Source organism: Heterodontus francisci, chromosome 5 (genome assembly GCF_036365525.1).
Source record: "Heterodontus francisci isolate sHetFra1 chromosome 5, sHetFra1.hap1, whole genome shotgun sequence".
Classification (NCBI taxonomy): domain Eukaryota; kingdom Metazoa; phylum Chordata; class Chondrichthyes; order Heterodontiformes; family Heterodontidae; genus Heterodontus; species Heterodontus francisci.
This window is the reverse complement of record NC_090375.1, coordinates 7,556,933-7,572,266: the sequence shown is the minus strand read 5'-3', so window position 1 is coordinate 7,572,266 and position 15,334 is coordinate 7,556,933. Positions and strand designations below refer to the sequence as shown.

The following is a 15,334-nucleotide window of genomic DNA, read 5'->3' as shown; positions in this document are numbered from 1 at the left end:
CACCAGACATTGAAGGTGGGGGAGCTCGCATTCCAGGTTGACTGCTAAGATGGCTGAATACACAAACGGACATGGTCAAACCGACAAATCACATGACTAACCTGCTGGGGAACCTGAGTTTTTTGAATTTGTACAGTTTGGGCAGCAAAGGCTGTTTGTTCCTGGATTGAGAAGATCTCTCCTGTCTGCTCTCATCTGTCTCACAAGCCTCTGAATCCACTGAAGACACATGACTCCCAAGAGAGAAAAGCGTCCTATAGCAAACAAGGTTGAAGAAGAATACTGGACCCCAATGAAAAGCAAGATCTACCTACAATCAAGGACTCTACAATGAGCTCGAAGAGCCTTAACAATAACTCTTCAGATATTGCCTCAAACCTTTCCACTTTATTTTTCTTCTGCTCTTTTCTGTCTATTTGCATGTATCGCGTATGCATGCTAGCATGGGGTGTGTCGTGTATCTGTAAGCATTAAATGAATTAGAGTTTAATTTTAATAAATTTCAACTTTTCTTCTTTAAACCCAAGAAAGCCTGTTTGTGCTAGTTTCTTTGCATTATAATTGGAAAGCGATGAACAAGGATTCACCAAAGGGTAGCTAAAAAGTGTGTTTAAAATTAAACCCTGTTAAGGTAACACCAGGTGAAGACTGAAAGGCAACCCTAGACCTGGTGAGCATGTGGAATTCACTACCACAGAAAGCAGTTGAGGCCAAAACATTGTATGTTTCAAGAAGGAGTTAGATATAGCTCTTGGGTCTAAAGGGATCAAAGGGTATGGGGCGTAAGTGGGAACAGACTACTGAGTTGGATGATCATAATGAATGGCGGAGCAGGCTCGAAGGGCCGAATGGCCTACTCCTGCTCCTATTTTCTATGTTAGACCTCTTTCTCACCGGGTCATAACAACATATTTCTGGAGTCTACAGCTATCCTCATTATCAACTACACGGCCAATTTTTGTGTCATCTGCATATTTCCCAATCATGCCTCCACATTTAAGTCCAAATCATTAATATATACCACAAACAGCAAGGGACCCAACACTGAGCCCTGTGGAACGCCACTGGAAACCAGCTCCCAATTGCAAAAACATCTGTCGGCCATTACCCTTTGTTTCCTGTCACTGAATCAATTTTGGATCCAACTTGTCATATCCCCATATCCCATGGGCTTTTATTTTTCTGACCAGTCTTTTTTTTAATGATGCGTTCCTGGCTGGCTAGGCCAGCTTTTATTGCCCATCTCTAATTGCCCTTGAGAAGGTGGTGGTGAACTGCCTTCTTGAACCGCTGCAGTACATGTGGGGTAGGTACACCTACAATGCTGTTAGGGAGTTTCAGGATTTTGACCCAGCGACAGTGAAGGAACGACGATATAGTTCCAAGTCAGGATGGTGTGTGGCTTGGAGGGGAACTTGCAGATGGTGGTGTTCCCATGCAGCTGCTGCCTTTGTCCTTCAAGGTGGTACAGGTCACGGGTTGGAAGGTGCTGTCTAAGGACGTGTTGCTGCAGTGCATCTTGTAGAGCATCCAAAACTCTGCTGCCCTTGTCCTTACTTGTACCAAATCCTGTTCACCTGTCACCAATGTTCGCTGACCGACATGGCTCCCAATTAAGCCACGCCTCGATTTTAAAATTCTCATCCTTGTTTTCAGATTTCTCCCCAGCCTCATCCCTCCCTATCTTTGTAACCTCTTCCAGCCCTACAACCGTCAGCTATCTGTGCTCCCCTAATTCCAGCCTCTTGAGCATCTCCCATTTTAATCACTCCACCATCGATGACTGTGTCTTCAGCTGCCTGGGCCCCAAGCTCTGAAGTTTCCTTCTTAATCCTCTCCCCCTCTCTAACTCGCTTTCTTCGTTTAAGATACTCCTTAAAAGCCACCTCATTGACCAAGCTTTTGGACATCTGGCCTAATATCTCATGTGGCTGGGTGTCAAATTTTATTTTATAATGCTCCCGTGAAGCACCTTGGGATGTTTTATTAAATTTATATAGTGCCTTTAATGTAAGTTGCTGTTGTCTTTCAAGTGGAGGTGGGCTGTAAGAGAGCGTACTAAGGGAACGAGTTTCAGATGACCATTACTGACAGTCATCTCATTTAGATGACATCAGGAAGTAGCAAAGAATATTTGCAGGAGAGGACCCATGAGGTGTGACACATTTGTCTGTTGATCCCATTCAATAATCAAACAGTAACAGCTTATAATGCTGTGTCATTGTTCAATGTGGCAGCACAGTGTTTAGAACAAACAGTTACAACATAAAGTTACAGCTTTTAAGACAAAATGTCAGACAGAGCCTTTGAACAGCCCCAAACAGTGTCCTTTACTAGAGGGGACCAGACATTCTGACACAAGTGCAATATTTTGTTTGCAGGAAGCAGTGCTGCCACTAGGATAGCAATAAGAGCTTCCCAAAGCATTTCACATACATGAAGTACTGTTATGTGGGTACATGTGGCAGGCTGCACACACACCACCCCACGCAGCCCCCCAAAACAGCAATGAGATGAATGATCAGCAAAACCTGACATTGGTTGAGGGATAAAAGTTAACAAGGGCACCATACTCCCTCCTCTTTTTCTTTAAAAGAAAGTGCTGTGGGATCTTTAACATCTACCCAAGGGAAAACTGAGCCTTGGTTGAATGTCACTCAACAGTGCAGCACTCCCTCAGTCCTACACTGCAGCTATCAGCCTGGATGATGGGCTCAAGCCTCTGGAGTGGGGCATCAAACTGACAGTGCGAGTCAGAGGTGAGAGTGTTATTAACTGAGCCCCAGCTGACATTTAACCTGTAATGCTGAGTGGTAAGAAGTTTTGGTAGGATGTTCACTTGAAATGTGAAAACATCTGGCAGGCAAGTTACAGCTTCTGCCCTTCCAGACCTGGATTGTGTCTGGATAGCATTTTGTATAATACTTATGTGGAAATGATGAGAATAATTTGAAATGATGAACAGCACATTAAAGTGCATACAACTGGATGGAGAATCTCCCAGTAATACACCAATACCAACAGGCTATATAAACCTAGTGACAACACTGGGAAGCAAGGTGCAAATAAAATCAAAGAGAGAAGCTAGTTACTGATCATTAAATACTTAAAGTAGCTTTGGGCGGGGAGAGTTAAAGCTGAAGCCAGAAGCTGATCCACAGCCTTCAGTCTTCCCCTCCCTTCCTTCTTCTGCTAATCTTCTCGCTTACCTCCTGAAGGGGTTTCGTAGGATATGGTTCCGGGGACCAAGCAGATGAAAATACTTGCTGAGGTGGCTATTATTTACGTGCGAGTCGAAACGACTAAGTGTTGGCAGGATAGTTGCCTGTTGAATAACAGACAAGCTCAGTGCTGTCCCTATTGAAAGGGCGTATAAACACACACACACACACACACACACACACACACACACACACACACACACACACACACACACACACACACACACACACACACACGTGTAGATAACTGCGTGTTACAGTATCCAGCATCCAGAATGATCAGGAACAGGAACCCTGCCCAATTCTCTGCTCTCTTACCCAGTCGCCAATGCGAACTGTAGAAACTCAGCTGAAGCCCTGACCGAGATTGCCCGGGACTCAGCACAGTGCCGAGAGTTAACCCTAGGCTCTTCCAGACTGGAGGCACAAAATAGGTAAGAGCAGAGGTCTCATCACTCACAGGTCTCCATCGGATTGCTGCTCTCCAGGCACCCAAACCAATTAATAATAGATGGGAATAAAACGATCAATTATCTGTTATACATCTGTCACATTCTCAAAACAGAACCATTAAAATGCATTTCTTATTGCAGCAGAGACTCTGCAGGTCAATACTAGGGCTGGGTGAGTGCAGTGTGAGACACAGGCTTTTCACCTCGAGAAACAGTTTTGAATCCAGCCCAGACAGTGGGGGTGAAAGTGCTCACCCACTAATTGAAGCGCAGGCAGTTACAGTCATGTTCCCACTGGTTGAAATAAAATGAACTGGCAATCCCGCCTGAAAGCCAAGAGGATAGAAAACTATGCATGGTACGATATTGCTCGTTCGAGGTCAAGCATGGACAGGAGCTTTACGCTGTTGGGTCAAAAGGCCTGTTTCTGTGCTGTAAAATTCTATGTACCCCACCTAACGGGGAAGGCTCAAAGCTGACACGGGTGCCTGAAATAGGAAGGTGTTCCACTCCCCAGTGCTAACATTCTTCAGCTCACTGATGGTTTGCCAATTCTCTCTGCTCTTCTCCTGAAAGTGCTAAGTCCTGCTCTACAAGAAACGGTTGCTCTCTTAGATAGCCAGAAGGTCATCAGAGACAAATCCTGCCCTCATCCAAAAGCAAAGAAGTAATGGTAAACATTTAAAAATCAACGATTAGTCCTCAGCTGCAGTACTGTGCCCAATTCTAGGCACCAACTTTAGGAAGGATGCCAAGACCTTGGAGTGATTGCAGAAGAGATTTACTAGAATAGAACCAGAGATGAGGGACTTTAGTTATGTGGGGACACTGGAGAAGCTGAGATTGTTCTCCTTAGAGCAGAGAAGGTTAAGGGGAGACTTAATAGAGGTGTTCAAAATTATAAAAGTTTTAAATAGAGTAAATAAGGAGAAACTGTTTCCATTGGCAGGTGTATCAGTAACCAGAGGACACAGATTTAAGTTAATTGGCAAATGAACCAGAGGGGAGATGAGGAGAATTTTTTGTTTACGCAGCGAGTTATGATGATCTGGAATGCGCTGCCTGAAAGGGCGGTGAAGCAGATTCAATAGTAACTTTCAAAAGGGAATTGGATAAATACTTGAAAAGGAGAAATTTGCAGTGACTGCGGAATGAGTGGGGGGAGTGGGACTGATTGGATAGTTCAAAGAGCTGGAGCAGGCATGATGGCCCGAATGGGGAAAGAGCAGGGGGGAGCTGTACTAATTGCTTAGCTATTTCAAAGAGCCAGCACAGGCACGATGAGCCGAATGGCCTCCTTCTGTGCTGCATCATTCTATGGTTCCAACTTCTACACCTGTACAATTTCCACCAGTATCATTGGATCAGGATTAATGGCCAATTATCCCTTGCCCCCACCCAGGCTGCAGCTCACTGATTGTTTGCCTGGTCAAACAAACCAGCAAAGGAGTTATTAACACACTGAGCCACTGAATGCATTCAATTTACAGACTTATTTCAGAAATCAAACGAAACTGAACACAGCAGGTCAGGATTGAAGAGGGGAGATGGATGAAAATCCCAGGTTCTTGCTTGATTTGAAAGAATAAAGTGTTTTTGCAGAACTTTCCCTAAAGAAATCAAATGGGTGGGTAAAGTCCATGATCAGATAGAGTGTACAGAGTATGTGGGAGGAATGGGTTTGATGGACTGAATGGCCCAGTTCTTGTTAAGAACTTTAAAATTACCTATTGCATGTAAAGTATTTGCTGAACATTTTGCCTAAGCTCAGTAGATTTGATGCGTGGGGGAGTCAGCAGAGAGTGCAACCTGTGATATGGAATCTGGTTCCATGTATCCCCCAGTTTATTTTCCAAGAATTCTTGTTGATTGAAGTGAGAGATGTTAATGCTGGAGAATGGACCATCTCATGTCAAGTTCAGTATTGTTAAGATGCTGAGTAAAGCTCCTTCAACTAAAGGCCCCAGTGCAGCGCAGCACCAAGCCTGAAGAAACTATTAAAAAATAAATAGTGGGATCTGATGCTAAATTTGGGTTATAAACGTCTGCAGATTGTGGGGGAAGGAAAGACTGCGAGAAGCAAGGAATTCCTTGCTGGATTGCAACTGCCCAAAATTCAGGATCTTTACAACCAGCCTGTTCGTCATTCAACGGGATTATGGCTGATCTTTATCTTAACTCCATCTGTCTGCCTTCGTTCCGTAACTGTTAATAACCTTGCCCAGAAAAATCTATCACTCTCAGTTTTGTAATTTTCAATTGACTCCCAGCCTCAATAGCTTGTTTTTTGGGGAGAGTTTTCCAAATTTCCAATATCCTTTATATGAAGGGGATTAGATTGAATGGCGATCCCAGAGACTAAAAGCCAGCATCTAACCGACTATAACTAACAGTCCTCGAAATCACAAGCTTTTTTCTTAAAATACTGCACAGATAAGTCCCATAATATCCTTCGTTACAATGCCAAGTCTAAGTGCTGTTGGCTTGCTCTTGCTCGTACATGGCCAAGGCCAGCTGGGAGCGTGACGCCAGCCCTTCCAGGTTACTGAGGACACAGCGGTGGTAGACCTCCTCGTTCAGCCGTGGATTGCACGTGCGGTGGGTGTACTTCTGCACCAGAGCCGGCTCCACCGGCCGGAAGACATGCAGGCTCGAGTACTTGATGAACACGTCGTACACCTCCATGCTCTCCAGCATCTCATCGTTATCCAGGATGTCGGCTGCCATCTTGGTCCGAGCCGCCATGTAGTCAGAGTTGAAGAAGCAGGCCTCGCTGAAGACCCGTCGGTCAAAATGGCCATCCTTTAGGAACTCAGCAGAGGAAGGGGTCTGCTGCTCCCGGTAGATGATGGCGGGGTTATACTCTTGGAAGTGTATGGGGAAGAAGACCTGCCAGTTATTTATGGTGTTCATCCGGCAGCGGTTAAGAAACTCGCCACTGATTTCGGTCCAGACACTGGCTATGAAGAACAAGGTATCCACAGGGTGCTTCTTGGAGATAATGTCCATGATCTTAACCTGGGATGGAATGTCTGTCTTGACACTGATCCACGGGATTTTCACGTCAGAGTACCTCTTCTCAATCTCAGCTATGGCGGACTTGACCCCCGCAAATACATCATTCTGGCTCACGCGCTGTGCGTCAAAGGGGTCGTAAATGAACAGGAAGGTCAGCAGCATGTTGTCATGCATGTCCAGGACGTTCATGGAGTAGGCATCCAGGAAATTCCCCACATAATCCTCCTCATGCACGGTCAGGGGCAGGATCACCTGAACCCGGGTAGCCTCGGTCACATAAGGCATGGGGATGATCTCTATGCTGCTGAGCGGCCGCAGCAGGCTGACCCGCTTTGCGATGGCCCGGCTGTAGCCCTTCTGGGTGTGGGCCTCCAGCAGCAGGTCCAGCGTGTACTCCATCCCCCGGGTCGGGTCGAAGCGTCGGTAGCCGTTGAGAAGCTGCCTCTTGCGGAAGTGCAGCAGGGGCTGGTATTTCTCGTTCAGCTGCTGCACAGCAGTCTCTATGATGTCACTAATGTCCGCCTTGTTGATGCCGCGGAGCTCACACTTTGGAGCCCCTTCAACACATGAGTAAATTTGCTCCTCTGTGAAATAGTCCCAGTTTATGATCTCGAAGCGGGTTTTGGGTTTGAATGGCGGATTGATGCCAATAGGCCAGGACGCTCCAGCTTCCCCTTCTGGTGTCAGCTTACTCAGGTTCCTTATTTCCACCTACAACACACAAATAAAGAGATTAGCACTTGGGAATTTCAATTATTGAGAAACTCAAATGGATGATTGAGGGCTGGTGTGAAGGACGTCATTGAGGTTTGTAAAGAAGGACAGAAGAGTTAAATTAGGAAGTAGTGGTTTGGTGACACAAGCACAGGAAATTGAGTCATAGAGCTATACAGCACAGAAACAGGCCCTTCGGCCCATCATGTCTGTGCCAGCCATCAAGCACCCAACTATTCTAATCCCATTTTCCAGCACTTGGCTCGTAGTCTTGTATGCCATGGCATTTCAAGTGCTCATCTAAATACTACTTAAATGTTGTGAGGGTTCCTGCCTCTATCACCCTTTCAGGTAGTGTGTTCTAGATTCCAACCACCCTCTGGGTTTCCTTAAATCCCCGCTAAACCTCCTGCCCCTTACCTTAAATCTACACCCCTAGTTATTGATCCCTCCGCTAAGGGAAAAGGTTTCTTCCTAACTAACCTATCAATGCCCCTCATAATTTTGTATACCTCAAATCAGGTCCCTCCTCAGCCTTCTCTGTTTGAAGGAAAACAGCCCTAGACCTTTCAGTCTCTTTTCATGGCTTGAAATGCTCCAGCCCAGGCAACATCCTGGTGAGTCTCCTCTGCACCCTCTCCAGTGCAATCACATCATTCCGATAGTGTGGTGCCCAGAACTGCACACAGTAATCCAGCTGTGGCCTAACTAGCGTTTTATACAGCTCCATCATAACCTCCCTGCTCTTATATTCTACGTGTCGGCTAATAAAGGCAAGTATCCCATATGCCTTCCTAACCACCTTATCTACCTGTGCTGCTGCCTTCAGTGATCTATGGACAAGTACACCAAGGTCCCTCTGTACTCCCTAGGGTCATACCATCCATTGTATATTCCCTTGCCTTGTTAGTCCTCCTAAAATGCATCACCTCACACTTCTCAGGATTAAATTCCATTTGCCACTGCTCCGCCCATCTGTATCGTCCTGTAATCTAAGGCTTTCCGCCTCACTATTTATGACACCACCAACTTTCGTGTCATCTGCAAACTCACTGATCATACCTCCTATATTCACGTCTAAATCATTAATGTACACGATATTGTTTTCATATTTTTAACATTCTCCCCTTAGAGAACTGGGTGATGTAGTGGAAGAATTTGCAGGCTGATTAACAGCCTAACAAGGTAAAATTATTATTAATTTTTCTTGGAGAACAGTGCGACATAATGGAAGGATGGGGCATAGGGTTTTATTTATTTAGAGATACAGCACTGAAACAGGCCCTTCGGCCCACCGAGTCTGTGCCCACTATCAACCACCCATTTATACTAATCCTACACTAATTCCATATTCCTACCACATCCCCACCTGTCCCTATATTTCCCTACCACCTACCTATACTAGGGGCAATTTATAATGGCCAATTTACCTATCAACCTGCAAGTCTTTGGCGTGTGGGAGGAAACCGGAGCACCCGGAGGAAACCCACGCAGACACAGGGAGAACTTGCAAACTCCACACAGGCAGTACCCAGAATTGAACCCGGGTCGCTGGAGCTGTGAGGCTGCGTGCTAACCACTGCGCCACTGTGTTTTGATAGAGTAAATAAGGAGAAACTGTTTCCACTGACAGGAGGGTCAGTAATCAGGGGACACAGATTTAAGGCCACTGGTGAAAAAAGAGATAAGAATTTTTTTTTAAACGCAGCGGCTTGTTGTGATCTGGAATGCGCTGCTTGACAGAGTGATGGAAGTAGATTCAACAGTAGCTTTAAAAAGAGAATTGGATAAATACGTGAAAAGGAGAAATTTGCAGGGCTATGGGGAAAGATAAGGGGAATGGGATTAATTGGATAACTCTTTCAAAGAGCCAGCACAGGCACGATGGGCTGGAGGAGAGCGGCATTTGAAGAATTGTACCCCAGGAATCGGACCCAAGAGAGGTAGTTATAAATATTGCCCTGCGGTTTTCGTAGTAACGAAGATGGAATCTAAGTTCTTAAAACACCTGTAAAAATCCTGGAATCCTGTGCAATAAAAACAGAATTGAATTTATTCACAGTCTCTGTGAGCTAGTGGCCCTCCGAATGATCTAAATGATCTCTACCCCAACAATACCTGCAGTTCTCCAATTTCCCAGTATGTTCTCTCTAGTTCAATCTCACTGAAGCGGCGATGAAGGCGGTACATCAGCACAGGGTCTGACACCAGGTGAATGGTGAAGGCCTTTTTGAACTCTCCACTGTCTTCTTTATCTGGGTCTGTGTTCTTGCCCAGTTGGAAGGAGTGGTAACGCACATCCTGAAACAAACACATTATGAGACATCAGTGCAAGGGAACAGAACGCATCTCATTTCAGGCACCCAGTGTCAGCAACAATCACTCCCACACAGGGAATAAAGTTCCCTCTGCTCTGCAGCATCTCACCACTGTGCCCTTAATGCAATGAGACAATTTTTCATTTTCCACATCAGCTGGTCTGTGGTGTCTCCCAGTTAGACAACCAATGCAGTGACACCTGGGGCCAAATTAAAGGCAACTTTACACTAGGAGCCCCTTGCCCAAATGGTACTGGATCGCGATTGCCCGTATCACAAAGGGTTGTCACAGTCTGATAGAGACAACCTTAATTCTCTGTCTTGATTGGATCTGAATACTGGTCCTGTAAGTGGAGGCAGTGACGTAATGATATTGTCACTGGACTAGGAATCCAGACACACAAGCTAATGCTCTGGGGACATGGGTTTGAATCCCACCATGGCAGAGGGTGAAATTTGAACTCAATTAATAAAAAAAGAAATTAAAAGCTTGTCTAATGGCGACCATAAAACCATTGTTGATTGTTGTAAAAGAAAACCATCTGGTTCACTAATGTCCTTCAGGGAAGGAAATCTGCTCTCCTTACCTGGTCTGTCCTACTTGTGACTCCTGACCCACAGCAATGTGGTTGACTCTTAAATACCCTCTGAAATGGCCAAGCAAGTCACTAAGTTCAAGGGCAATTACAGATGGGCAATAAATGCTTGCCTTGCCAGCGACACCCACATCTCATGAATGAATAAAAAAAAGGAAATAACATCTTTCCAAATACAAGGAATTTTCAAATGAAGATTCCAAACTGAATTAATAACACCCTAGTGGCAGGTTCAAAAGGCTAGAATTATTAAAGTTTAAAGGAGGCCATTTGGTCCAAAATGTCTGTACTGGCTCCTTGTTACAGCAAGCCAAAACTAATCTCACTGCCCCGCTCTCTCCCCATAGCCCTGTACCAATCCCCAAACTAATCCCACTGCCCTGTTCTCTCCCCGTAGCCCTGTATCAATCCACAAACTAATCCCACTGTCCCGCTCTCTCCCCATAGCTCTGTATCACAAACTGCTTATCAATTAAACTTGTGAAGTATTTGGAGGTTGTGGCACTTGTTATGTTATTACTGTGCAATTTTCCCCTTTTCGATAGAGCTATTTTAATAAGATGACGGTGCTGTCATTTTCATCTATAAAGCTCTTTGCGCCTTGTGGTTGGAGTCTGGTCGTTTTTCTGACTCCCCACCACCACCCTTCCACAGAGGTGTGCAGCAGAACTCCTGCTCGCAGCTGCCGGCTGGAGGCGGATCCTCAGGAAGGGAAGGGAAGACTGAGAAGCTACTTCTCTCTCCGCCAAGCCTACCAGATCGTGGAGGAGCTGGCTTTATAATCGCAGTTATCCGCTTAGAATTGTAGAAATCTACAGCATAACAGGAGGCAATCCTAAACTAATATCCCAATCTGCCCTCGTAGTCCCATATCGATCCAAAATTAATCCCACTGCCCGGCTTTCTCCCTATCGCCCTGTACCAATCCCAAATTAAACCCACTAACCTATTCTCTCCCCATAGCCCTGCATCAATCCTAAACTAATCCCACTGCCCCGCTCTCCCCATAGCCCTGCATCAATCCTAAACTAATCACACTGCCCCTCTCTCCCAATAGCCCTGTATCAATCCCAAACTAATGCCACTGCTCCACTCTAGAAATGTGAACAAAGAACTTGGTTATAAAATAGAAGTCCTGTTTTCAAAGATGCAATTACTTCTGATTCACTTGACAGAGCTATTAGAATCCTGAAGGATCTTGTATTAGCAGGAAATCAAATCCAAAAACACATGCCAGAAACACACCCACTGTCTAGTTTGCGACTTGGTTGAAGAATTCTATATTTTCTCTTTATAATTCAACCCCATTTGCTAACTCTATCCATTGGAAAACTCCTATGGTGAGAACAGAACACTTTCAAGTTCCAAGAAAGTTTGGGATAATCCCATCTCCTGGAGTCAAGGCTAGTATTTTGGGTTTTCACCAAAATTAAAAACAGATCAAGTTGCACAAAGCCATTCCCTCAAAACTCTGGAAGAATAACGCATGTAATAAAAATAATGGAATGCTATAGAGACTGATTCAATCAGACTAAAGCAGTGACCCTGCCCACAGTAACTGCCTACCCTCGTGTTCACACAGTGAACAGGCACTGCACTGCACAACTCTGGGAGGATGTGTGCATGAGGTGGATTCAGAGGCCCATAAGTAGTGTTGCAAATACTTGGACACATGGGGAGAAGGTATGGAAGTATTTAACATTTTCTTGGGAAGGGAGGGAATGTTTCAAGTTTGAGATGTAGTTTATGTGTGGGATTACAACGAATCCCAATAAGAACAAAATGGCACAATGTTAAAGGGAGTGCAAGAACACCTAGGGTTGTTTGTGTACAAATGTTTGAAAGGGATAGGACAAGTTCAGACAACTGTTCAAAAAGCAAATGGGATTCATAGCTTTTTAAACACAGATAGCACTGTCACCTCCAAATCCCACTCGACAGATCTGAGCACAAAATCCATGCTGACACCATTGGAGTACTGAGGGAGTGTTGCAGTGTAGGACGTGCCATCTTTCATATCAGACATTAAACCGAGGCCCCATCTGCCCTCTCAGGCGGACGTGAAAGACCCCAAGGCACTTTACGAAGAGGAGCAAGGGAGTTTTTCCCCAGTGTCCTGGGCCAATATTTATTTCTGAACCAACATCACTAAAAATAGATTATCTAATCATTATCACACTGCTGTTTGTGGGAGCTTGCTGCGCACAAATTAACTGCTGCATTTCCCAAATTACCACAGTGACTACACATCAAAAGTACTTCATTGGTTGGGAAGTGCTTTGGGGCATCCTGAGGTTGTGAAAGGTCCTATATATAGGGGGAAGGCGGTGGCGTAATGGTATTGTCACCGGACTAGTAACCCAGAGACCCAGGGTATTGCTCTGGGTTCAAATCCCACCACAGCAGAAGGTGGAATTTGAATTCAATTAATAAAAAATCTGGAATTAAAAAGCTGGCCTAATGATGGCCATGCAACCATTGTTGATTGTTGTAAAAACCCATCTGGTACACTAATGTCCTTTAGGGAAGGAAATCTGTTATCCTTACCTGGTCTGGCCTACATGTGACTCCAGACCCACAGCAATGTGGTCGACTCTTACATGCCCTCTGAAATGGCCTAGCAAGCCACTCAGTTGTATCTAACCGCTACAAAGTCAATAAAAAGGAATGAAACCGGACGGACCACCTGGCATTGACCTAGGCACCGGAAACAACAATGGCAAACCCAGCCCTGTCGACTCTGCAAAGTCCTCCTTACTAACATCTGGGGGCTTGTGCCAAAGTTGGGAGAGCTGTCGCACAGACTAGTCAAGCAACAGCCTGACATAGTCATACTCATGGAATCATACCTTACAGACAATGTCCCAGACAAAGCCATCACTATCCCCGGGTATTTCTTGTCCCACTGGCAGGACAGAACCAGCAGAGAACAAAGAACAAAGAAAATTACAGCACAGGAACAGGCCCTTCGGCCCTCCAAGCCTGCGCCGATCCAGATCCTCTATCTAAACCTGTCGACTATTTTCTAAGGGTCTGTATCTCTTTGCTTCCTGAGGTGGCAGCACAGTGGCATACAGTAGGGAGGGAGTTACCCTGGGAGTCCTCAACATCGACTCCGGACCCCATAAAGTCTCATGGCATCAGTTCAAACATGGACAAGGAAACCTCCTGCTGCCCTCCCTCAGCTGATGACTCAGTACTCCTCCATGTTGAACACCATTTGGAGGAAACACTGAGGGTGGCAAGGGCACAGAATGTACGCTGGGTGGGGGACTTCAATGTCCATCACCAAGAGTGGCTCGGTAGCACCACTACTAAGCTGGCTGAGTCCTAAAGGACATAGCTGCTAGACTGGATCTGGGGTAGGTGGTGAGGGAACAAACATGTGGGAAAAACATACTTGACCTCGTCCTCACCAATCTGCCTGCCGCAGATGCATCTGTCCATGACAGTATTGATAGGAGTGACCACCACACAGTCGTTGTGGAGACGAAGTCCCGCCTTCACATTGAGGATACCCTCCATCGTGTTGTGTGACACTATCACTGTGCTAAATGGGATAGATTTCGAACAGACCTAGCAATGCAAAACCGGGCATCCATGAGACGCTGTGGGCCATCAGCAACAGCAGAATTATACTCAACCACTATCTGGAACCTCATGGCCCGGCATGTCCCCCACTCTACCATTACCATCAAGCCAGGAGACTAACGCTGGTTCAACGAAAACTGCAGGAGGGCATGCCAGGTGTCAACCTGGTGAAGCTACCACACAGGACTACTTGTGTGCCAAACTGCGTAAGCAGCATGCGACAGACAAAGCTAAGCAATCCCATAACCAACGGATCAGATCTAAGCTCTGCAGCCCTACCACATCCAGTCGAGAATGGTGGTGGACAATTAAACAACTGACAGGAGGAGCTGGCTCCACAAATATCCCCATCCTCAATGATGGGGGAGCCCAGCACATCAGTGCGAAAGATAAGGCTGAAGCATTTGCAACAATCTTCAGCCTGAAGTGCCGAGTTGATGATCCATCTCAGCCTCCTCCTAAAGTCCCCAGCATTACAGATGCCAGACTTCAGCCAATTCGATTCACTCCATGTAATATCAAGAAACGACTGAAGCCACTGGATACTGCAAAGGTTATGGCCCTGAACAATATTCCGGCAATAGTACAGAAGACCTGTGCTCCAGAACTTGCCATGCCCCTAGCCAAGCTGTTCCAGTACAGCTACAACACTGGCATCTACCCTGCAATGTGGAAAATTGCCCAGATATGTCCCGTACACATAAAGTAGGGCAAGTCCAACCCGGCCAATTACTGCCCCATCAGCCTACTCTCAATCATCAGTAAAGTGATGGAAGGTGTCATCAACAGTGCCATCAAGCAGCACTTGCTTAGCAATAACCTGCTCAGTGACACTCAGTTTGGGTTCCGCCAGGGCCACTCAGTTCCTGACCACATTACGGCCTTGGTTCAAACATGGACAAAACAGCTGAACTCAAGAGGTGAGGTGAGAGTGACTGCCCTTGACATCAAGGCAGCATTTGACAGAGTATGGCATCAAGGAGCCCTAGCAAAACTGAGGTCAATGGGAATCAGGAGGAAAACGCTCTGCTGGTTGGTGTCATACCTTACACAAAGGAAGATGGCTGTGGTTGTTGGCGGCCAACCATTTAAGCCCCAAGTCGTTGCTGCAGGAGTTCCTCAGGGTAGTGTCCTAGGCCCAACCATCTTCAGCTGCTTCATTAATGACCTTCCTTCAATCATAAGGTCAGAAGTGGGGACTTCATCAGAAGTGCTGATGATTGCACAATGTTCAGCACCATTCGTGACTCCTCAGATACTGAAGCAGTCCGTGTAGAAATGCAGCAAGACCTGGACAATATCCAGGCTTGGGCTGATAAGTGGCAAGTAACATTCACGCCACACAAGTGCCAGGCAATGACCATCTCCACAGTGGCGAAGTGGTTAGCACCGCAGCCTCACAGCTCCAGCGACCCGGGTTCAGT

General features: G+C 45.9%; 1 protein-coding gene across 2 annotated transcripts in view; it reads right to left on the bottom strand.

Annotated features, from left to right (window-relative positions):
• Positions 1-2,201: 2,201 nt before the first annotated feature.
• Positions 2,202-15,334, bottom strand: part of LOC137369707 (chondroitin sulfate glucuronyltransferase-like) — a 61,591-nt gene continuing 48,458 nt past the window's right edge. For both annotated transcript variants that reach the window (XM_068031066.1, XM_068031067.1), the window contains exons 4-5: positions 9,524-9,706; positions 2,202-7,402 (exon numbers count right to left, since the gene is read on the bottom strand). In XM_068031066.1, the coding sequence (XP_067887167.1) occupies positions 6,143-7,402; positions 9,524-9,706 (1,443 nt within the window). In that variant the 3' untranslated portion in view covers positions 2,202-6,142. The remainder of the gene's footprint in view (positions 7,403-9,523; positions 9,707-15,334) is intronic.